We start from the raw sequence: 25,331 nt of genomic DNA on the forward strand, positions 1-25,331 counted from the left end.
TTAGGCTCACTTCTGTACAGAAACCAATGAGCTTACAGGTTTTATTACCAGGCTTAATTGAACAAGCTGGGGTTAGAAGCTCATTGGTTTCTATGCAGAAGTGAGCCTTATTTTGCGCATTCTAGCTTTAGTAAATAAACCCCATTGTGTACTTAAAAGTGTGGTATGCCTGTATGCTAAAATCATAAAAATCAATGGCCAGATTAGAAGATCTATAATTCAAAGTCCAGACTTATGCCGCATACACACCATCACTTTATGTGATGAAAAAAAACGACACTTTCTGTGAAGTAAAAAATGACGTTTTTGAAACTTCAATTTTCAAAGACGAAGTTGCCTACACACCATCGTTTTTCTCACAATGTTCTTGCAAGTGAGGTTATGTTCCACCACGTTTTACCATTGAAGTTGGCTTCATAAGTAGCTTCTGGGCATGCGTGGATGAAAAAACGTCTTAGAAAACGACGTTTTTTGATACACACGGTCAATTTCTGTGAAGTAAAAAGTGCACTTTTGAAAAACGACACATAAAATTGAAGCATGCTTCAATTTTTTTTGGTCGTTTTTTACAAGACATAAAACAACGTTTTCCCCCACACACAGTCAGTTTTTAAAAACGTCATTTTTTTTCATCACATAAAGTGATGGTGTGTACGCGGCATTAGACTGTGAATCAGAAGGTTCCATAAGTCAAATGATGCCATTTGTCAACCATGTTTTCTGATGTCCATACAGTGTCTACAAATTCTCCAAGAAATCCAATACAATCAGTGTATACCATTGTTATGTACTATAGTTTCTAACAAACTGACCATACTATGTTAAAATGCATTTACACATTCTGGTAACACATTTTAAACAAAGTAAGAAGCCATAGATATTTGATAAGTGACACTCAGTCTAGAAGATACAAGCAGACCTCAGTAGACATTTTCAGTGAATAGATCTTAGGGAAAAAGCCTAGGACTTGGTGTATTACATCAACCAATATTTTCCTGCCAAGATTAACAGCAGCGCCTGGGGTGTTTGCTGTTATGCACTCAGACATGAATATTTTTACTGTACAAAACTGCCTATCTATCTGCACATCTGTTTGAAAAAGAGATTTGAAGTCTGATTGTTTGAAAACATTATACCTTCATAAAATGTCTTTAACAACATATGCAGCAAATCCAAAGCCATTAAAAGTCTGTGGGCCAAAACCAATGAATTCTTTATAAAGAGATTAATTTTACAAAATAAGGCACTGCTCCACATTAAATCTGCAGACAAAATAGGAAACATAGGAAAACAAAAAACAAAGTGGAATACTTATATTTTTAGGCAAGGGTTGGATAGTTAGAGGTATGCAGATAAAACTGGGTTGTCAAATTAAATACACCATCAATGATTTAAAAAGGACCTTAGCAATACTTTATATATACCAAACTAATAACATTTAAAAATCTAATTTTATCACTCAAATAAAATCAATATATATTCATGAAAATAGGCAGTTTGCCATATGCATTCACTGGCATATGTGGTTATTCTGCTTTTCCGCTCATCTTTCCCCTTTCTAGAAAAGGTGATCTGAGAGTGTCAGAGCAAAGGGGCAGAGAATGAACATAGGGTCGGTACACCCATTCTAAAACATGCATTAGTAGTGGGGGTGGGGGTGCATCTCTTGCCCTGGGTTTCTTTTATTGTGTAAAGCATCTCTCAAATGTTAGTGGTAATCAGTAGATAATCTTACTCAATGGCATTGATTTACTAAAACTGGAGGGTGTGAAATATGTTGCATCTGTTCATGGTAGCCAATCAACTTCTAGCTTCAGCTTGTTCAATTAAGCTTTGATTGGTTTCTTTGCAGAGATGCACCAGATTTTGCACTTTTCAGTTTTAGTAAATCAACCCCAATGCATTTCTCAGATCAAAAATCTACTTCGTCAGAAGATTTTAAAAGGAGGAGTAAATTGTTTGATATAAGATTACAATTCATAGGGCATACTATATATAAGTCATATAAAACTGAAAAATAAAACTTACATAGAAAGTGTATAGATGCTTGGCCACAGGTAGGGATGAGCCGAACACCCCCCCGTTCGGTTCGCACCAGAACCGTCGAACGGACCGATCGTTCGCACAAACTTTTAGAACCCCATTGAAGTCTATGGGACTCGAACGTTCGAATTCAAAAGTGCTCATTTTAAAGGCTAATATGCAAGTTATTGTCGTAAAACGGGTTTGAGAACCCGGGTCTTTCCCCAGGGAACATGTATCAATGGAAAAAAAAAGTTATAAAAATGGTCTTTTTCTGGAGCAGTGATTTTAATGATGCTTAAAGTGATTTTTTTTAATTCCTTTAAATATCGTACCTGCTAGGTGTTACTATAAGAAAAAAGTCATTTAAAACTGCTTGCGGCTTTAATGTAATGTCTGGTCCCTGCAATATGGATGAAAATCATTGAGAAAAATAGCATGGGTTACCCCGCCCCCCTCCCCCAGGTAATTACCAGCCCCTTTGGCCCTATATACTTTGAACAGCAGTATACAGGCGGTGCAAACAAGACAGGGACTGTAGGTTTGTTATTAAGTGGAATCTGTTTGTAATTTTGAACTGGTACTTTTTTAAAGTGTAGCTCCAGCCAAAAAAATACATTTTTAAAGCTTTTTGGAAAACATAGAGCAGTGAGTGCGCAGTGAGGTAGGGTAGTACTGTAGTGACATTGTACAAAACAGCCATGCTGCTATCACTGCTGTGGTTTTTGATGGCCCTCGGCCTCCTGACTGTGTTTTAAAGGTTCAACTTCACATCTATGCGATGCATCAGAGTATGTGCCTTGCTGCAGAACAGCCTATTAATTTGAGAATGAACTGCCTGCCACCCCTCAATAGCACCAAAGTGCATGGGCCTTTTTTTTATTTTTATTTTTTTAATGCCGCTGCACCAAAATGTATGGTGCTTTTGTTAGCATGCATTTTTATTTTTGTGATTTTTTTTTATTTACATATATATATATATATATTTATATATAATGTGTATGTACATAAAAAAAAAAACACAAAAATGCATGCTAACAAACTCACCATGCATTTTTTTGAGAATCGTGATCTTCATTGTGAGCTTCTTTGTGATTCTCATTTTTCCCAGAATCATGCAGCTCTACTGCCTTTAGGAAATAATATGAGAAACACCAGCAAATCTATTGACGTAGCTTTAAGTGCACACTGTACAGAGGACACAGACAGTACACCACGTGAAAATACTGCAGCTAGCACAATCACATGCCTGCCAGTATATTAGGAAGAGCGGATCTATCTAAACTCAATACAGTGTATAAATATATATACAACACCTGGGATGCATATATATCCTCTACACACTGTAACTCTAACTGACTAGCCTGCCTGCCTGCCTGCTCTATCTAACTCAAAAAAAATGACACTCTCTCTCTCTGTCTCTCTCTGTAAACCACCAACACACTACACAAGGCTGACTTCCAGACAGCATTATATAGTGTGGGGCGTGTACTAAACCCCTGGCTTTGGCCAATTATGGCTCACCGTTTTTTGCGCGCTGTGATTGGCCAAGCATGCAGATCATAGTGCATGCTTGGCCAATCATCAGCCAGCAATGCACTGCGATGCCGCATTGAATTATGGGCCGAGACACGCCACTCGAATTTGGCACGAACGGCCCAAAACTTTCATAATTCGACGAACGATCAAGCATACGATGTTCGAGTCGAACAGGTAGAGTAGCCAAGAATTCATCCCTGGTGGGGCACAAGGAACAAAAGGGGAAAGTAGCTCAACCAGACCCTACAGGGTGTAAGTAATGCTATCCAAAGTTAGATGGTAATATGCCAACAATTTGGTAAAACATCTACATAAATCTAAAAGTGTCTCATCCTTGGGCAAGACAAAGAGGACAACCTTATGCAGAAAAAGGATCAAATATCAAATGGTCCTCCTTCCTGCTGGTGGCCTAATACCAAAGATTGGTAGACAGTCCCCTTTTATCCCCCAGCAGGACAAGAACACAAAATGATATAAGAATGAGCAACAGCACCACCACTTAAAGTGTTTGTAAAAGCAAAATCAAAAAAATAAAATAGCAAACATGTCATACTTATCCTGCTCTGTGTAATAGTTTTGCACAGAGCAGCCCCAATCATCCTCTTCTCAGTTTCCTCGCTGGTGCTCTGGAACCCCCCCTTGCAGAGTGCCCCCATAGCAAGCCACTTACTATGGGGGCATGGTCCGTGCTCACTCCAGAGCTGGCTCTCTGTGTCCATTAGACACAGGGCGTGGCTTAGCCCCCTACTCCCGCCTCACTGGCTGTGATTGATAGCAGTGGCAGCCAATGGCTCATGCTGCTGCATCTCAGCCAATGAGGAGCAAGAGACCCAGGAGAGCCTTGACTCTTTTGCACATTGGTGGATGGAATCAGGCTTGGGTAAGTATTAGGGGAGCTGAGGGGGAAGCTGCACACTGAAGGTTTTTTACCTTCATGAATAGAATGCATGAAGGTAAAAAATATTCAGCCATTACAACCAGTTTAAGCTTTGCAAAAGGAAAAATGATCAAAGTTTTACCCTTCCCTAGAGATAAGCCTGGTGCCACTGTTCACAGCATTTGTCCTGCTCGGTATGTATGCAAATATATTTAGACAAACATATATGTGTGTAGCGGCCTGCTCCCATTGAACAGGCGCTGCTGTAAATTTAGAGGGGGTCTGAGTTGTTATTTGACTCAGAAAAATGTAATTATGGGCAATTTAGCCTCTGTTACAGTCATGGCTGTGCTGGGAGTAACCACCACTGTTCGCCTGGGGGTGTTATTACCATCCCAGGCCAAGGGTGGCAGCAGGAGAGTCAGGGTGTATTGGGTGTTCCCCTCAGCAGCGAATCAGGGGAGTGATCGTCCCCCTGTGCATGCTAGGGAGGGATACTTAAGGGACAGACGCTATTGGGCTGAGGTCGTCGGTCTGCCGTTCCACACGCCTCGTGGCCCGCCTGGCCTGGTGTGCGTGCTCCTGAATCCTGGCTCCGGGACCACGTTGGTCCAGGGTTGCAGCTTTGCTTAGTAGGCTCAGACTGGGTCTGCGCTTTCACGGTGATCCTGTGCTGTCTGTCCTGCGGGAGGAAGCCATTTGATGAAGGAAGCCAGGGGAGGACCTATTCTGGAGAGGACCATGGAAGAGGCTGGTATCTTGGGAGAAGGCCTGGAAACTTCATCGAAGGATGCACCATACACTAAGAGGCTTGATGGTGATCGCCTGTCAGATCTAAGTTCTACAGAAGTTTATCTGGAGAGATCAGGGTGCTGAATCCTGTGGCAGAGGATTCTGGACCAAAAGTGTCTCCTCATAAAGGAAGGTCTGTGGCAGAGACTGTACTTTATTCCGTGTGCCATTCCGGCTGCTAGACCAGTGAGAGGGACCTATCCGGGTGAGCAATACCCACTCTGGCTAGAGTGGCGACGAGTTCTGTTCGCTGGAAGCAGGAGTGTTTCCTAATTGAGATTATACACCTGAACCTATTTACCTATTTACCCTTCCACCCCTCCAACTTCTTTTCTACTAAGTTCTGCAAATAAATCCTAGAAAAAGAAGTGTATCTTGTGGACATTGGAATTCTTCAGACTCTCTCTCATCACCCTAGACAGCGAGAAGATAAAGGTAACGTGCCACCCGAAAAAATTACTCAGCAGCTCCTGCGGGGGTTAGTGCTACATGTGTAAGAGATCTTTGACATTCAACAATTTCTAAACAACAATATACAAAGAGTATACCTAGGTACAACTGGTAGAGACTTTGACAAACATGAAGATGACATTTTTACCCTAAAACAATTGCAGTAGTTTTGTGATTTTAATCGGTCATAGTTTGGATGCAAATACTTTTTTATTTTATTTAGAAATGCACTAAAAGAGCTTGTGTAGGAACCAATGATAATATATGAGGCTCAAGATGTATACAATAATCTTGATATTTAATGGAACATTATACCTTGGGTAATGCGCTGTAATCTGAGGTGTTGAATGCTTGTCTGCAATGACTGAGCAACATGATAAGAAACAAGACTCTTGAAGATGATGAGGACTGTGTGGCAGGTGAAGAAACACAACTGTCTGGCTGAAGGAGAACAGATGGTATGTCTGCTATTTCAGCTGATTAAACAGGGAAAGGATTCTTTTCAACTTGACAGCAAGCTGCCTGCACAATACTTACAAACATTCAGGACTCAGGACATGGCCTGATGGGTGGGTGCCAAGTTAATGAGATGCCTCTCATTGCATGTTAACATTTAGTTGCCAGGCATGTATTGATATTTTGTTTCAAATTCCGAAACTCCTTGTTAAAACTGTCCTGCAAGCTAAGATTTCATGATCGAAACCTGATTTTTGTAGGTTAAGAATAGAGAGACATTTAGACTCCACGGAGTGTTTCGACGTCCCAGGAAGTCAAAGGATTGATTTCAATAGATTAGGCATGCAAAATACACAAAGTGGCCAAACCTGCACGAAAACACTAAAATCTGTCTAGGTGGGTTTTCAGGCAGTTAAGGAATATGAAAGGAGCATGATCCATTTTAAAGACAGGCAAAACCTTATTTATTTTATAATGATGAAGGTTTCTCAAAGGCAATATTATAACAGATCAGAATTTAATACTTTTTTCAGTAACATCAAAATTTATATTTCATTAGTACATTTTATGTAACAACAAGAAGCTTAAAGGCTTAGTTCACCTTTGTTCACTTTTTTTTTCTTCTAAATTCTATGTACCAACATATCATTTATGTACTTATTTTGCAAAAATAAAACAGCTTTCCAATAATTCTACACTGACTTACCTTGCTTTCTTCATAGTTGTTTAAACACACTGCTCGATTACTTCTGCCTTTCTTCCTGGTCAGGCTTTAGGTCATGACACAGGAAGGAGTTGATCAGCTGAGGGTAGACGATGCAAGGCGCGTGCTAATGAGATCAGCTGGTCAACTCCTTCCTGTGTCATGACCTAATGTCTGCTATATTGGTACATAAGGGAGCTGGAATTTAGAAAAAAATAAATAAAAAAAAGAAGGTGAACTTAGTCTTTAAAGTGATATTAAATCTAAGGCCTCGTACACACGGCCGAGTTTCTCGGTAAAAACCAGCAAGAAGCTTGCTGTTTTTTTTTTTTGCCGAGGAAACCGGTCGTGTGTACACTTTTCAACGAGGAAACCGCCGAGGATCTCTTCGGGCCAAAAAGAAAGCATGTCTTATTTTTCCCCGACGGCAATGGGAAAATTTGGCCCGCCGAGATCCTCGGTGGCTTCACAAGGAACTCAACGAGAAAAACAATGTGTTTTGCCCGTCAAGTTTCTCGGCCGTGTGTACGAAGCCTAAAACAATAATGTAACTTATTGCAGCTTATCAATCCCTTAATGTGGTGGCTGCACTCTTACTTTTTTGAGGAGCTTTTTTTTCCTTTACTTCTACCTGGTTATTCTGTGAGTAAAACAACTCTTGTCTTGGGGTGTCTCTACTTTGGATGGAGGAGCAACAGAGATACCTTTGAACAATAGCATTGTCAAATTGGGAAGAAGGTTGAGTTAAATGCACCAGCAGAGTTAGATGCACTTGGCTAACAAATCAACTCCAGCTGACTAACTTCAGCTAACACTTTAATCAGTTACAGCAACAGTTTTTGTTATTTTTGTTTTTAAGATTGGTTTGGTAAAATAAGTTGAAAAATAACAAACTTACTGAGCAGATCACCAGGTGAAAATAAAGGGGAAAAAAAGCCTAAAAAGAGAAAGCTAATGGAACCATAGCATCTAAGAATTAGTGCAATATATTTTGTAATGTTTGCTTCTGGGTTTAACACTGCTTTAAAGTGGTTGTTAAGCCACTGAGTCTTCTTGCTACAATCTTGTGTGTTACAATAAATTATGTCCGTCCGCCTCTCTCAATCTGACAGCTACAGCGAGAAGGGCTGAGAATCCACCGCTGATGTCAGCCAGGAGGAGAGAGGTGGCCAGTCACGTGAGCACCAAGTGGGGCTATAAAATAAGGTATACAGGGGCTTATATATTTTTAAAACACATACAATGGGGCACATCATTTAATGTAACAGGCGAGATTGTAGCAAGAAAACTCAGTTATTTTAGCATTAGGAAGGGAGGGCTGGGGAGTGGATGGAGCAGACAGGCAGGGAGGGGGTGGGGGAGAGGACAGAGGAGAGCAGGGCTCAGCAGCCATGCTAAGCCGTTGTGAGTTTACGGGGGGGGCAGAACCAGGCAGCATCAACCAGGTAATTTAGATTATACAAGAGGCCAAATTACACAGCACAAGCACTATGCTGTATAACATGCTTTAAATGAACAAATCAGCAGCCAATCAGCTCAGACACTAAGCATTCCTGCAATTTGAAATGAGTGGGGTGTGGTTAGCTCAGTGATGTGGACCACATCACTGAGCTAACCACACCCCACTCACAGAGACTGGGACCACAACCCGGTATCAGGGAGGGTGGGGACCATTGCTGAATGGAACAGATCATTTTATTATAGCAGGTAAAAAAAAAACACTGGAATGCCCAGTCTCTGTATCTGCAGAACACAAACAATCTGCAGTCAAATTTACAAAAAAATATTCTTGCAAAGTGGACCAGTAGAGATTATGTTAAAAAGATTTATTTGTAAGCAACATATATAATGAGATATACAGTACATGTTGCCGAGAATGTGTTTCTAGCACGACAGCATTGCGCTGATTCTCGGCGACATGGTGCCGACATCTCGCACTCGCTGGAATAGACAAAGCACATTCCAGCGAGCGCGTCATAGAAGCGACGGGAGATCCGACTTGGATTCCCGCCAATTCTAGCTGCGGCATTTGGTATGCATCCTGAGAGGGAGAACTCCACGCCAGATTTTAAATAAAAAACCGACATGGGTTCCCCCCCCAGGAGCATACCAGGCCCTAGGTCTGGTATGGGTTGTAAGGAGACCCCCCCCAATGCTGAAAAACCGACGTGGGGGGTCCCCCCACAATCCATACCAGACCCGTATCCAAAGCACGCTACCCGGCCGGCCAGGAAAGGAGTGGGGACGAGCGAGCGCCCCCCCCCCTCCTGAGCCGTACCAGGCCACATGCCCTCAACATGGGGGGGTTGGGTGCTCTGGAGCAGGGGGGCGCACTGCGGTGCCCCCCCACCCCAGAGCACCCTGTCCCCATGTTGATAAGGACAGGGCCTCTTCCAGACAACCCTGGCCGTTGGTTGTTGGGGTCTGCGGGCGGGGGGCCTATCGGAATATGGGAGCCCCCTCAAATAAGGGGGCCCCCAGATACCGGCCCCCCACCCTAAGTGAATGAATATGGGGTACATCGTACCCCTACCCATTCACCTGGAGGCAAAGTGTAAAAGTAAATAAACACAATAATTTATTAGTCTGCTCCAGGGGCCTCCCCTGTCTTCTTTAGCTCTTTTAGCAGGGGGGGCTTCTTCTTCACCGCCGTCTGGTTCTCTTCCACTCTCCGGGGGGTCTTCTCCGCTCTCGGGGGTCTTCTCCGCTCTTTGGGGGTCTTCTCCGCTCTCCATAAATGTATGTTCAAATATGTAGATTCCCATGCAGTGTACATTTGTTTTGGATTTAAAAGGGTTGTAAAGTCAGAGTTTATTATTATCTTAATGCATTCTATACATTAAGATAAAAAAAAACTCTGTGTGCAGCAGCCCCCCTTAGCCCCTTTAATACTTACCTGAGCCCCATCTCTCTCCAGCGATTTCCACGAGTTTCTCAGCCGTCCGGGACGCTCCTCCTGATTGGCTGAGACACAGCAGCGGCGCCATTGGTTCCTGCTGCTGTCAATCAAGTCAGTTAGCCAATCAGGAGAGAAAGAGGGGGCAGGCTGAACTGGGGCTCTGTGTCTGAATGGACAAACGGAGCTGTGACTCGTCTCGGGTGCCCCATAGTAAGCTGATTGTTGTGGGGGCACTCGACAGGAGGAAGGAGCCAGGAGAGCCTAAGAGGGACTAGAGAAAAGGAAGATCTGGGCTGCCCTGTGCAAAACCACTGCACAGAGGGGGTAAGTATAACATGTTTGTTATTTTTAAAGAAAAGAAAAACAAGACATTACAATTACTTTAAGAAATAGTTTGAAACGGGAAGAAGTTTCTGTACCACTACTGTGACATTGATCCCTGTCAAACATTTGGCACCAACATTCACAAATAGGGATGCGTCAGAACATGCAAACAGGCAAAAAATGTGTTTGAACACGTGAGCACCGTTAAAGTCTATGGGACACAAAACGTGAAAAATCAAAAGTGCTAATTTTAAAGGTTAATATTCAAGTTATTGTCATTAAAAGTGTTTGGGGACCTGTATCAATGCAACAAAAAAAACGTTTTAAAAATGGCCGTTTTTTCAGGAGCAGTGATTTTAATAATGCTTAAAGTGAAACAATAAAAGTAAAATATTCCTTTCAATTTCGTACCTGGGGGGTGTCTATAGTATGCCTGCATTTTTTCTGTGTTTAGAACAGTCCCTGCACAAAATTACTTTTCCAAAGGAAAAAAAAGTAATTTAAAACTACTTGCTATCACGGGTGACCCCACTCCGCTCTGATGCAACGGGGGGTTTCACTTTTATTGTTTCACTTTAAGCATTGCTAAAATCACTGCTCCCCCCAAAAAATGCTGTTTTTCAAAACGTTTTTTGCATTGATACATGTCAGGACCCGGGTCCCCAAACACTTTTTATGACAATAACTTGCATATTAACCTTTAAAATTAGCACTTTTGATTTCTCCCATAAACTTTTAAAGGGTGTTTCACGGCTTTCGAATTTGCCGTGAACACCCCAAATTGTTCGCTATTCAGCGAACAGGTGAACACCCGATGTTCGAGTCGAACGTACGTTCATCCCTATTCACAAAGTTCATGGCCTGGTTATTTGACAAATATGAAATCTGATTTACTAAAATAGTTGAGAATCTTCACAATATAACCAGTGCTGTGGAGTCGGAGTCGAGAGTCGGAGTCGGAGGAGATTTTGGGTACCTGGAGTCGGCAAACAATGCACCGACTCCGGCTCCTACTAAATTTAGATTGGAATTAAAAAAGCAAGTTTAAATATCCCAATTCACAAAAAGTTATAATTAATGATTTCTCTACTGTAAGAATAAAGACCAATGCATGCAGTGCCTCACGTAACTGCAAAACGAACACGTTAAGTGACCGTGAAGAAGCATGCTTTTCATGTGCTTCACTATATGGCACGCAACGCACAATTAGGAGCGGAAATACTTATACTTTCCATAGTGTTGTGTTCTGCTTTTACAGGGAACGCAGCGCCCATGGGTAACCTAGCCTCTCACTGATAAGGGATTAAGTAAATATGCTTTTTGCAGGACTAGAGACACTTGTATAAGTGAAGGGAATGGAGGGTCAATAGTTCAAGATTGAAGCTGTAAACCAGGGATATGCAATTAGCGGACCTCCAGCTGTTGCTAAACTACAAGTCCCATCATGCCTCTGCCTCTGGGTGTCGTAATTGTGGCTGTCAGAGTCTTGCTATGTCTCATGGGACTTGTAGTTCTGCAACAGCTGGAGGTCCGCTAATTGCATATCCCTGCTGTAAACCATTGGAAAAACTGCTGTCATTCAGCTAAGGCTATAAAAACTCCTGTGGTAATGACATGTATGTTGCCTTTCTTTCCTTCAAGGAATGTATAAAATACATTTGCATATTAATACAGAGGAGTCGGAGTCGGAAGTACAAAAAACTGAGGAGTCGGAACATTTATCTACCGACTCCACAGCCCTGAATATACAGTAACTGCCTGAATTTTCACAATTATCCAATTTACTGTAGGTTACCTATTTCATCTGCACAGGATGGGATAATTGAAACACGTACAGTATTCAGACATGATTCTTAAAAGATTTCTAACTCTTTTAGTAAATCAGTCAAATGTTCGCAGGGTTAAAACAAACACCCTCTGGCCAGTATATGGAATACATCTAAATATTTATAACCCAAGAACGAAATCTTACCAAGGCAGTTTATACAGAAATATCACAAAACGAAAGATTGCTTTTCTTTCCAAACATAATTATCAAGTATCAAGATATGTGATAATAATAATAATAATAATAATAATAATAATAATAATAATAATGATAGAACCTTACTGTCTTCACCATAACACAAAATGCTAATGTTACTCTCGATTTCCCAGCACACTAGAGATCTTGCTGTCTTATAGAGCCAGTAGCTGTAAATCAGGGCATTAAAAATAGCTCAAGAAATGCAGTGAACAACAGACTGTGTTTATGATTACATTTCTATTTTTACTTTTCAGAAAATGAAAGACTACACTGAAATACAAAATTGAATAGTAAATCTAAACAAGGAAAGAATCACTTAAAACTTGAATGTATTTCTGGTAAAAAAGAAAAAATGTAATCTCCTTTGTAATGTGCCTGTGCCTATATTTATAACCTTACTCCTGTCACCACACCCCTTCATAGATATATCCTAACTTACTGGAACACACATGACTTATGGTAGAAGGGAGAGATTCATGTGCTGTTAGTCAGAGTGAAAAAAAAATAGAGGGTCAAATGTTTATCTTAATAAAACAGGTTTGGTAAATAAATGTTTCAAAATCTGTTCAATATAATTTCTGTTTCATTTGAGGGATATAGATTAGCAACATGCATAGGCCTGTGCAGCGGGTGTGCAAGGTGCGCCTGGGCACACCCCAATCACTTTGTGTGGTGCCGATTTACCCAACTGCCTGGGCACCCCCCTGTGTTGCACCTCCCCCCCCACCCCCAGACTTCTGTGAGGATGTTTCAGGATGGAGAGCAGGGGAAGAGGGGAAGGGGGTAGTAAATATGTAATTTACCAGCTCCTTTATTTTCTAAATGAACATAGTGAGAACATCACAACCACTCACTGTGTTCATTCATAGCTGAAGCAAAGTAAAGTGTTTTACTTACTAAGTATGTGTTTGCCATGCTTCAGTTTGTGAATGAACAGGAAGCTGCTCAGCACAAAGCACTTCCTATTCATTCAGTGTCCAGTGCAGCTAAAGGCATCAGAGAAAGACATTTGTGTTTGAGCTTTGGGGTGCACACCCTAATGCAATAGGCTTTGCACACCTATGGCAACATGCATTCCTGCAGCACACATCCTCAGGCCAACTGAAACAGGTGACAATTCCTACTTTTTCTCAATTGAGGGTATCTCCGCTGTAATTGCTATGAATTGTCTGTCTAAAGGCAAAAAAATTATATAAAAAAAATAGCCAAAGAGAAATGTTTTTTAAAGGATAAATTCACATTTAGTAACATTTTAAATGTTACACATAATATAAAATCACCTGCCAACACCCCGACCTGAACCCCCAATGTGACATGGGGCAGGGGATTGTCTCCCTGGACCCACTATCACAATTCAAAGTGGCTTTGCGAGGCTCCTCCCACACGGCCACATCATTCATTCACTGTGAATGAATAAACTACAACTACCTTCAGCCATTGAGGCTGACAGCTTGTAGTTTTCAATATTACGTGGGCAATGGTGAGTGCTCTAGTGGTTTATTTATTACAGGTACTTATATGCAGTGCTTTACATATTTATTATACATTCACACCAGTCACTGCCCTCTAGGAGCTTACAATCTAAAGTCCCTAACTCACATTCATGCATGCACATACTAGGGCCAATGTGGACCGGGGCCAATTAACTTACCAGTATGTCTTTGGAATGTGGGAGGAAACCGGTGAACCCGAAGAAAACCCACTCAAGCACAGGATGAACATGCATACTCCAGACAGGCAGTGCCATGGTTAGGATTCAAACCGACGACCCAAGTGCTTCATTGATCTTCCTGGACTTCAGTAACTGCCTGCCCATATCGGATGTACAGGCAGACAACTCTACTGACAGTCTGTAGGAACCTTGCATTACACCCACGATCTGCTGATTGTGAGTGCAATGCTTTACAGGCTCCTAAAACAAATACAAAATAAATGAACCTACCTGCAAAAATGTGCATATTTTTTTTAAGGTGAACTTGGCTTTTAAATATTTGTATACTTCGTAAAATATACCTATACATTTCTTCTATGTTGTCATCATTAACCACTTGCCGACTGCCCCATATACGAGGGAAAGGGAGTTACCACTCCAGGTTGGTCTAGTTTGTAATTATCTTCTTCTCAGAAGCCACGGGTGCCAAGGGTACTGGCAATTCATATAGCAAAAAGTATGGGTTTGGACAGCTGCACTCCAAAAAAATTGCCTTTATTGGTAAAAAAGGTATCAAAAACTACAAGTCACAGCAAAAAACTGACGCGTTTCACACTAGTCCTTAGTGCTTAATCATAGCTCATATATACGATTTACTGCAAAAGGGCGGCCGCTCTGTGCAGAATCACATATATGTACTTGATTCTACACTCCCAGGTAGGGGGAGCACCCATCAGTGGCTGACGGCCAATGGATGTCTGCCAGCACCTGCCGATAGAAGAGACACAGAATGGAGCTCTTCTGTAAACAAATTAAAGCTCCATCCTGACAAATGGAAAGTGATGGATTTGGTCTCCCTGCAAAATCCATCACTTCCCTTAGCAAAACGCCAAACACAGTACATAAAAAAGCTGGCTAGGCACAAAGTTAACCCTTTGATCACCCTAGATGTTTAACACCTTCCTAGCAAGCGTCAATAGTAAAGTGACCAGTGTATATTAGTGTAGCACTGATCACTGTATTTGTGTCACTGGTTCCCACAGTTAGTGTCAGAATGTGCGCCACGATATAGCAGTCCTGCTATAAGTTGATAATCGCTGCCATTACTAGTATAAAAATAAATAAATATTCCAGTATATATCCCATAGATTTTAGACGCTATAACTTTTGCACAAACCAATGAATATATGCTCATTTTTTATTTTATTTTACCAAAAATATGTAGCACAATACACATTGGCCAAAATGTATGAAACAATTTGATTTTCTTTTGCAAAATTTGAGAATGTTTTATAGCAGAAAGTTAGAAATATTGTTATTTTTTTCAAAATTGTCTAACTTTTTTTGTATATTGCGCAAAAAAATAAAAACCACAGAGGTGATCAGATACCACCAAAATAAAGCTCTACTTGTGGGGAGAAAAGTACATACATAAAGTTAAAATAAAGCAGTGCCCTATCACAAAAAAATAGCCTGGTTATGACGGGGGTAAATCTTCCGGGGGTGAAGTGGTTAAACACAATAGGCACTTGCAAGGAAAAATGCACTTTGCAAAGGAATTTTCCCTAGAGTTTGACTTCTATCACCCAATCATGTGCCAGCAAAAATGATGGGGAAAGAAATGGAACTATGCAGTGTAATTTTCCACTAACAAAAATGCAAAAATGATGCAGAGAAACAATATGGACCCAACCTGGATCACGCTTGCAGTTGGTTGGTAGCCTGGAATCTTTTATTATACACAAAAATGTTTTTTTTACATTTTTTACTAATAAAAAAAGCCTAAATAAGCAAAGATAGAATAACTCGGAGCATCAACATTAAATTTTTTTTCAGCTAGATATAAAATATACTAGTATCTATTTAATAGCACTCATCTGTGCGGAGAATTCCACAGACTTGAGAAAGTCTCTTGCCTATCAGCAGCAGAAATGAGTTGGATGAGTATGTGAATCCCAGATTGTGTTATTTTCAGCTCCCACGTGCTGGGTTATTTATACTGAACTGCTAAACATAGCTCTGGTTTTCATCATACTTCCTTTCAAAATTCAGGTACATTTTAATATAAACGTGAAGCACTTGCCTATGGGAGTACTGGCTACATATTGGACAGAGTGTACACTGTGTAACGCAAAACACTTGTGGTGTTAATTACTTTGATGTTTTGACTGTGCTAATATTTTACATCTCTCTTAAAAGGTAATTTTAATAAACTTTATATGTGGATATGTTTTTTGACATTTCAAAATAAGCTTGTCCTTGCAGTTACAAACATGAGAAAGTATAAAGAATATTGATCCCTATGGATCGTTTAGACAACATAACAAAGACATTTGCTAACCTGAAGGTAATGGAGGATGGCAAATCCACAGTACAAAGCACAGTAATGTATAGAACCCAGAATATGGTAATCCCTTATGTGGTGATTTAAGTTACTGCAATTTCCCTATTACTATTAGACATGTGCATTCATTTTGGTCCGAATGCATTTTTGTCTGAATTTCGGTTATTTTCGTTATCGTTTTAACAAATGAAAACGAACGCGCAGAATCCGATATCCAAAAGATCCGACATAAAAAAATGCTTTATTTTAATTTTTGTTGCTACAACAGTTCGATATAGATAGGAGATTTGACATGACAGTGACAATAGCAATCTGTGTCTATCGAATCTGTGGTCGAATGTGCCTAACCTTAACTCTATTAGTCCAAGATTATTCTACATAGAGAGGAAAGATTTGACATAGAGAGAAAAGATTCAACATTATAGAGACAGTGTTGGGGTAGACCATTCGACATGAACGACGAAGATTCGACGAAGCAGCGAAGAACATACAGACGTCGAATCTGTCATTGAAGGCTTATGGTGTCTGTCGAAAGTTCTAAGAAGATTCGACAAGCAGCTAAACTGTACGACGCCGCAATCGTACATTTCAGGTCGAATGATCGGCCCACAGGCTATAGAAGAATTTGAATGTTGGTTGACTAGTCATAATAATTTATAAATATAATTATAACTAGTGTCATACAACATTAGAATTCTTCTATAGCTTGTAGGCGGAACATTCAACCGGAAATGTACGATTGCGGCGTCATACAGTTTAGCTGCTCCATCGAATTTTCTTAGAACTTTAGACAGACACCATGAGCCTTCAATGACAGATTCGACCTTAATTAATTTAGATTTTTGGACGAATGCATTTTTTATCGAAACAAAATGAATAAAAACGAATTTCGGGAGAAACTAAATTAATTTCTTTTTCGGACGAAAACGAAGTTCCGAAACAAAATATTTCAGTGTGCACATGTCTAATTACTATTGTGATGCACTATACTGTATCACTGCATAAACCCAAACATGTGGCCAGCGTCCACAGCACAACATCATTGGAAAAAAAAGTTTTATGTAATTATTGAAACAATGAAGCTAAATGAACCAAGCAGGAAAGGTGGAAATAATGAGTACTGCATGGATTTTCATTTTAAATGTCTTACATTTTTGTTATCAATTTTTACGACCCAGTCCAAGTTAGTCCTCTGAGAATAAGATCACCTGTACACTGTTCTTGTTCTTTATGGCCTGTTAGGATATTTCTTCCCAGTAGAAGCAAGATTTTGGCATTATCATCCAGTGGTGGTACGTAGACTTGTCTTGAAACTTTAAAATACCACTAAACAATATTCCTAGCCCCAAAAACATAATCCATACACATCCACTACCTAATGACCCTGTAATCTATTGTTCATTAAATAATTTATATCTATGTTTTATGCCATCTTGTAACATCTTCCATGGGCTCCTGAACCTCTTCTTTTAGAAATGAGCAGTGAATGTAAGTTGCAGTCATGTGCACAGCCCATTGCACATTACAAATGCCATAGTCCAATAATCCCTAGTCCATGTAGAGAGCAACATGGGGTGGCTACTTTCATACAGTGGGACTATAGTGGGCAAATATAGTTACCCTCAAGTCAAATCACAGCAGGAAGAAAAAAAAAAGAAGGAATTTGGAGATTTGAAGGAGGTTTAGAGCTATAGAAGATACTTTTGAGTTAAGTACTTGAATGAATTGGGTTTCTATTTAAACCAGAATTTAGTGCCACTTCACACAAAAGACATACATGTAACATGCATCTTCTGATACAGGAATCTTCTCTTTGTCATTTGGTATTTGACTGCACTCCATCACTACAGGGAAATAAATCTATCCTGTATCTTTGATGCCTGAAATGATGAACATGCTGATGGGGACAACTCTTGCCACGGTTTGTACTGTGCCGGCTCATGTTTGCAATGAGTAAACTAGTGCTACTCCCTTTACCTTAAAAATATTGAAGAACTCTTCAGTGACAAATAAATGAAGAGAATTTTGCATATGTCTGAGAAGGCACTTTAGCAGACATATTTTAGCTCTAGCTTCCTCTGAAAGGTCTTCATGATCTAGCTCATTACATTTTTAAACTATAAAAGTTGAAACCTATAATTAGGCTTTTGCGCTAAATAGCTGGAGAGTATGCTCAGATTTTTTTTTATTGCAATGTATTAACCTGCCCTTGTGCACCTTTCTTTTTGCTAGCTATAACCTGATCTGAGCGGGTAATCGGAAAAACATAAATTGACATCAAGAATCCTAGACCTGGACAAAGACAATATGTGCCAGTAGATGCTACAACTCGCCCAGTTCTACCCTAAAATAAATAGTTTTTCCTGCAATCTGAATACAAACAAAAATACATAAAACGTTTACTGTGAAAATCAATGTGCAAACATAGAATTTCCTATATACTATGTGCAATATGATATCAGTAGTACTGAATTATGTAGCTTAAAAGAGAGAAACAGATGCAAGAGCTTAAGTGGAACATAAATGTGGATGCAGTAACTTTTTTTCTTGTTTGATCTATAAGCCTCAAGTGGCAACGTATCAGTAAGACATGTTAAGCACTATACTACATATTAAGTGTCGCAAACAGCTGGTAAAAACTAAAGTGAGAGCTGCATTGCACTTCTCAGTTTCAAACTTTAAAGTCTTTGTGCATCTGTATGTAATAAAAAGGAAATATGACAGTCTTTGAAAAGTGTAAAGTGAAAATATTACTTTTTCCAAAGATGTCAAATACTATTCTTTTGAACAATATAAAAGCAAATTCTTATCGCTGGAAGGTGACTAAGTCAAAACTTTCTCATAATATTAAAAATGAGCTTATGATGTACAGAGGACAACCACTAGTTCAAATTTTTTGTTCGCTGTACCTCTGGAAAAAAAAAAAACTTTTTTCAGTTCATGTAAAATATTGCATTTCTAATTACAACACAAGCCATTTTGTAGTTAATGGCCCAGATTCAAGAAGCTATTGCGCCCGCGTAGCGAATGCCCCTGATTCAGGAACATCGCTACGCGGACTGCAGCCTAGGATATGACAGACATAAGCCTCCTTATGCCTTCATATCTCAGGCTGCATTCTTGCGTTGTCCGCTAGGGGGCGCGGCCATTGTGATCGGCGTATAGTATGCAAATTGCATACTACCACCGATTCACAAAAGTTGCGCGGGCCCTGCGCACGCAAGGTACGGAGTTTCCGTACGGCGACTTTAGCGCAAGGTTGCTCCTGCTAATAGCAGGGGCAGCCAATGCTAAAGTATAGCCGCCCTTCCCGCTCGTGAAATTTAAATTTCACGTCGTTTACGTAAGTGATTCGTGAATGGCGCTGGACGCCATTCACGTTCACTTAGAAGCAAATGACGTCCTTGCGACGTCATTTGCCGCAATGCACGTCGGGAAAGTTTCCCGACGGAGCATGCGCTGTTCGCTCGGCGCGGGAGCGCGCCTAATTTAAATGATTCCCGCCCCCGGCGGGATCATTTACATTAGGCGCCCTTACGCCGGGCTAATTAGCATAGCGCCTGCGCAATTTACGGAGCTACTGCTCCGTGAATCGTGGGCAAATCGAAATATTTGCGTGGGCGCGTTTCACGCTGCAATTCAGCGCTAAGCCATGACTAAGCGCTGAATTGCAGCGTGAAACACGTCGGCCATTCTGTACTCGTTGTTTGCAGTGTCTGCATTTACTTTTTACAATAAAAGACCAACTTTATTTTAAGTCATTTTGGAGTGCGGCTGTCCAGAGTTTTTTTCGTCTATGTGCTACAATCAGCATTGCCGGCACCCTGGTGGTTCAACAACCCTTGATGATCCACGAGGCTCACCTGGAGCGGTGAAAGAATTGTCTGCAGAGCAAAAATCGTTGCCCTTTGCCCACGCAAATATTGCGCGGATCTACCTGAATCTGGGCCAATGTTGTTTAAAAAAAAAAAAAACATTTCAATTTTCACCTAGCCATAGAAACAGTACTCACTGTTTAGATGGGATTTTTCTGAAATCCCATTCATTAGCTTTTGTAATTGGATCATTACCTTTGCTAAAAATCTGCAAAGAGCTTGAGGCCATATTACATTTATCCCTAGTACATTACTAATAATTGTATCTATGGTGAGATACCTGTAAAGATGCTACTTATCCAAAAGGGGTGCTGAGGGGATTAAATGTTTCTTACTGTAGCATTGGTTTGATTACATTATCATAGCAGGGATATCTTCTAACTCACCACTCACTTTCTGCAAGTGCACTGTAATGGCCTATTTTAGTATTATAATTATCATACAGGATTTATATAGTAGCAACAGTTTGTGTAGTTTGAGGAACACAGTACAGTTACAGTACAATTTAATACAAGGGGGATCAAAGGGCCTTGCTTGCTTGTTAGAGCTTACAATCTACAAACGAAGGTTGAGTGATCCAAAATGTAATTACTGTGAGGGATGAAGCTGATGGAGAAAGTAAACGTACAGTTAATTAGTTAGTATAGGCCTCTCTGAAGAGGTGAAAATTGCCATCTCTTCCAGGGATCACCTAAAGGTAAACAGCGTAGGAGATAGCCAGTCAGATTGGGGTAGGGAGTTCCAGAGGAAAATAAAAGCTCTGGGGAAGCCTTGGAGGTGAGCATGGAATTAGGTGATAAGGGAGCTACAGGTAAATAGCAAGAGGTCCTTAGGGGATCGAAATTAACTATTTGCTTAGTATTTTCAGATGAGGCTCTGATGTAGCTGGGTGCAGAGTTGTGGATGGCTTTCTAGGTAATTTTTTGTATTTGGAGGGCTTGGCAGAAAGGATTAGTGAACACTGAACAATTGGTGTTTTTTTTATTTATTTATTTATTATGTTTTTTATAAAAAAAATTAACACTGTACCTTTTTTTTCTTTTTTTTGATCAACGTTATTGCTTTTACAAGGGATGAACAACATCTCTTGTGAAAGCATGAGCCATGGTCCTCTTTATGGGGAAATCTGGGGTCTATGACACTCCAGATCTCTCATTTGGCCTCCAGAAGAGCTGATTAAACCAAGATCAGTTGTATCAGATGCTTTACAAACCAATAACAGCTTGTAAATAAAAAAAACAAAAATGGAAGTGTTGAAATCCTTGTCACTTATGGTTTCTGATGTCAAAGAAGGGGGGAAAGGAACTTTGGTTACTTTCATCCTTCTCGGTACATCAGATGCAGTCAGGCCCATCAGTCCCTGGCATCCCGGTGGGACAGGAGAGCCTGGGAAAAGAGGTGGTGGAAAAAGAGGGATCCCATTCAGCCTCCTGTAAACGTAACCAAAAAACTGTATAGCCACTCAAATCACTTTTACTAGAAAGATAATAAGTGATTGAACTAAACGGTACCAGGATTATGGTTGTAGCTGCAGCCATGACCCTGGTATAACCTCCTCAATACAAGGCTGTATGAGTGAGTAACCTGTATAGCGCAGCAAATGCGAACTTAATCGCCTAAAGGCGATGGTGGTTAAAAGGGAGAATGAAGACACCAAGAATAATTGTGATAATTTCAGAGGAGAGACTGCAGGGTAGACAGGCAGGGAAGGATTCAAGGCAGCCTGACACTGGTTCAGGAGGCCAATAGATCACAGCAATCCTCAAAGAAACTGCAAAAAAGAGGAGAAGGACAGAAAGAGAAAGGTGAGGGAAGACCTAAAGGGTACTTTTTGAGGATAGAACCATTTCATTCACTGGGCCTGGGTGAGTGAGTCCAGTGAAGGCCACCATGGTAGAGGGCAACTGAAGGGGCGCTGTAAGATTTTTGAAGCCAGGTTTCAGTAACAACAAGAAGGGTAAAGGAGATAGTGATAAGAAGGTCATGGACAGACTGGGCGGGCATTTCAAAAAGCACATTTGAAGAGTAGGCTGGTTCTAAAAAATAAAAAGAATAGAAATTAGATTTTGTTGTGTATGTTGGTGGATGTTAAATGATGGAGGGCTACGTTTTAAAGATGTATCCCCAGAGGGTAGGAGAAGCAGAAAGGTGAGAGGAAATATGGTAGACTGATTTATATGAAGGAATATGCCCCAGTATCCTGGAGGTCTTTTCAGAATGTGGGTTCAGAATTAGCAGGAGGTGATGAGTGCAGTAATAGGGACAAGAAAGCTGTGAGAGTGATAAATATAAGCTGTGGGGTGGAAAGGAGGGGTGAAGGAAACAGAGTTTAAGGGCAAAGGACACAAATGAGAGGGCATGTTACCAGGTGCAGAGATTAGGAAGCAAACTCAGAAATAGGGATATCTAAGACCTGGAGGGTGAAATAAGGATCACTTGCAGTCTGGTGTTTTGCAAAGTAGTTTTCTGGTCTTTTTTTTTTATACCTGAAGTGCTATGCTAAAGTGCTCCAGTACTTCTTTAAGATTGTACTTAAAGCCCAACTTCAGGACAATTTGAAATGGTCCCTTGTAGTGGGGCTGTGCCTGCACTGCAAGTGTTAATTACTTTCTTTGTCTAGAGGAGAGCTCCCCCATGCTAAGGCAGTGGACTGTCACTCAACATCAACATGTCCAGTGCATTGCTATGGTCCACCCTTCCTTTACACCTCATCCAATCAGAAAACACCTTGAATTCATTGAAAAAATATATAAACCACCAAAACTGGAAAAAACAATGCCTATCTTCCCTACCGTGAAAATAGCAGTGAATAAGCAATATCCCAAAAAAGTGTTTCAACATTCTGGTATGTGATCATACCTGACCCACTTAAAACTATGAAATTAGCAAGTGTTTTCGAGCTTTGTAACTATATACCTTCATCACTTACTTGCATATATCACCTTCTGGGTCTTCTAGACCAAATTTTTCGTCAAAGGTCAGTTGTATCCGTACATGTTCCTCCAGTGCAACCAATTTCCATACCAACACAGTGCTTCTTGGATAAGAGTGGGGAAACCGGGGGCTGTGGATGGATCCATTAAATGCAACCGAAACAATCTTCTCATGCTGGTGCTCCTGCACTCCTACAACAAATAAATAGGTAAGAATTATGAAAATTCCATCAAAAGAACATCAGTATAATTATGAATGGTCGTTGTTCACATATAGAAAGCCATATGCTTGTCAAAATATAAGGAGGAAAAAACAAGCTGCAAGTCTCTCAAACAGACCTTTACCTGACTTGGACACAGTGAACATAAGGATCGGAAACACACTAGTATGTCCAGTTTACTCAAAACCCTCTCTTATTTCCATTGCACAAAATCACTCTCTGATTATTAAATAGGTTTGTACCCATTTATATACATGGCAAGAAAGAAATCATAATTATCAAAGTAGCTAGGGTTAAGCTCTTGTTACATTCTACATTAACAATTATGCTACCAAAATTAGTGTGTACTGTCAATTGCATCCAGAATCACTCCTGTTTCTTCTTGGTGGAGGCTGCCATTTTGCTAAAGCCCAGAGCCCATGAGCAGACGTAAATCTGTAGGCTACCAGCAGATTTTAAACAGTATAGGCATTTATTTAAAATTTTTACATAGCTATACCTGTAAAAAGAGCCAGCCTGAAGTGATCTAGCAGGACTAAATTTTCTTACTAAAATTCCACTTTAAGTATCAGTGAATCAACCCCACAATATGTTTTGCTGTCTTAAATCTTCTATAAAGTATTGAACTGGAGTGACACACTTAACAATTATCCACACAACAACAGATTATGTATTATACGGTTTGTGGTTTTGGGGTTAGAGAGGATGTTTGCATTGTACCTGCCCTTACTGTACATATCCGGCAGATAAAATAATCTCTCTTAAGTCTGTCCCAGATTATGACAAATAAAAAAAATGTATCGCAGATCAAACAAGCTGTAAGAAATTTAACTTCCACTTTTTTTTCCATTGTAGGAGACTCCATACAGTTTAGAAGCAAAAAAATAACAAAAACTAAAACTCAGTATATGCTGTATACACGAACACACACACACACACATTTTATTATTATACAGGATTTATATAGTGCCAACAGTTTATGCAGCGCTTTACATCTTGAGGGTAGACAGTACAAATACAATACACTTTAATACAGTAGGAATCAGAGGGCCCTGCTCCTTAGAGCTTACAATCTAAGGGCTATTTTACACAGGGCTGTCCATGTGCGGGCTCTGCTTTGCTCAGTGGAGATCTCTCAGTCGATCCCAACTAAGCAGGCAGATGACAGGTCTTTCTCTGCACACTGTGCAGGGACCGACCTGTCTGAGTGCCGCACTCCCCTATGGGGGATCGGATGACGACAGACCGTAGAGTCCGTTGTCATACGATCCGATCTGCCAGACGGATGGAAAAGTAGGGTTTTCCTCCGTCACACTTTGGCGGATCGGAGCGAGTCTGATGTCAGCGGGCATGTCACCGCTGACATCCGTGGCTCCATAGAGGTACACGGAGCGCCCGTTCAGGTCTGCCGAAAAAACTGAACGGTCCAAACGTGTGAAAGGGCCCTTAGATGGAAGGTCAAGAGATACAAGAGTTATTAACTGGGGAATGTTCTGACGGAGAAAGTAAATGTACAGTTGTTAGGTGTGGGCCAGATAGGCTTCTCTGAAGAGATGAGTTTTCAGGGATCGTCTGAAAGTAGACAAAGTAGGAGAAAGTCAGACAGATTGGGATATAGCATTCCAGAGGATTATATTTGCTTTTTTTCTCAGCATTTTATATTTTTTTTATAAATTATTAAATGAACTTAGCTGAGGTACAACAGACTAAAGTAGCACCTGTGAACATATTGATATCATTATATTCCATAAAGGTCTACTAGATGCAGACCAGTTAAGTGTAATGCACCATATTGAAAAAGGTCAATTTCGTTTTTAAAAATGCATCAAAAACGTAATGCATTTAAAACATACTCAATAGCTACAAATGTCCTAATGATTAGGGATTTCACACTGCTAAGGGGCCTTTAGCCCACTGTACAAAAATAGCAACCAGAAAAAAAAGGAAACTCATATAGTGTAAATCTGTGTTGAATCAAACACCTAAGTGTATCCCCCTGTGACTGGCAACAGACAGTGTGAACATAAAAAACCACCACCAGTACACACACTGACCCTTACCAGAGCATAGGATCCATCAGGATCAGTCAGAGCATAAGGGATATACACAGTGGGCAGCAATGGAGCGTCTCAGCCGATGTTGGAACAGGAGATGCAGTAAATCCAATGTATAAGGGGAGGAAAGAGAACTCACATGGCGTGATATCGTATGGGTATTTA

General features: G+C 40.5%; 1 protein-coding gene across 1 annotated transcript in view; it reads right to left on the reverse strand.

The window, feature by feature from the left end:
• PDGFC (platelet derived growth factor C) overlaps positions 1-25,331 on the reverse strand; it is a 363,779-nt gene that overhangs the window by 125,851 nt on the left and 212,597 nt on the right. The window contains exon 2 of the mRNA XM_040332227.1: positions 22,888-23,083. Coding sequence (XP_040188161.1) covers positions 22,888-23,083 — 196 coding nt within the window. The remainder of the gene's footprint in view (positions 1-22,887; positions 23,084-25,331) is intronic.

Source organism: Rana temporaria, chromosome 1 (assembly GCF_905171775.1).
Source record: "Rana temporaria chromosome 1, aRanTem1.1, whole genome shotgun sequence".
Classification (NCBI taxonomy): Eukaryota; Metazoa; Chordata; class Amphibia; order Anura; family Ranidae; genus Rana; species Rana temporaria.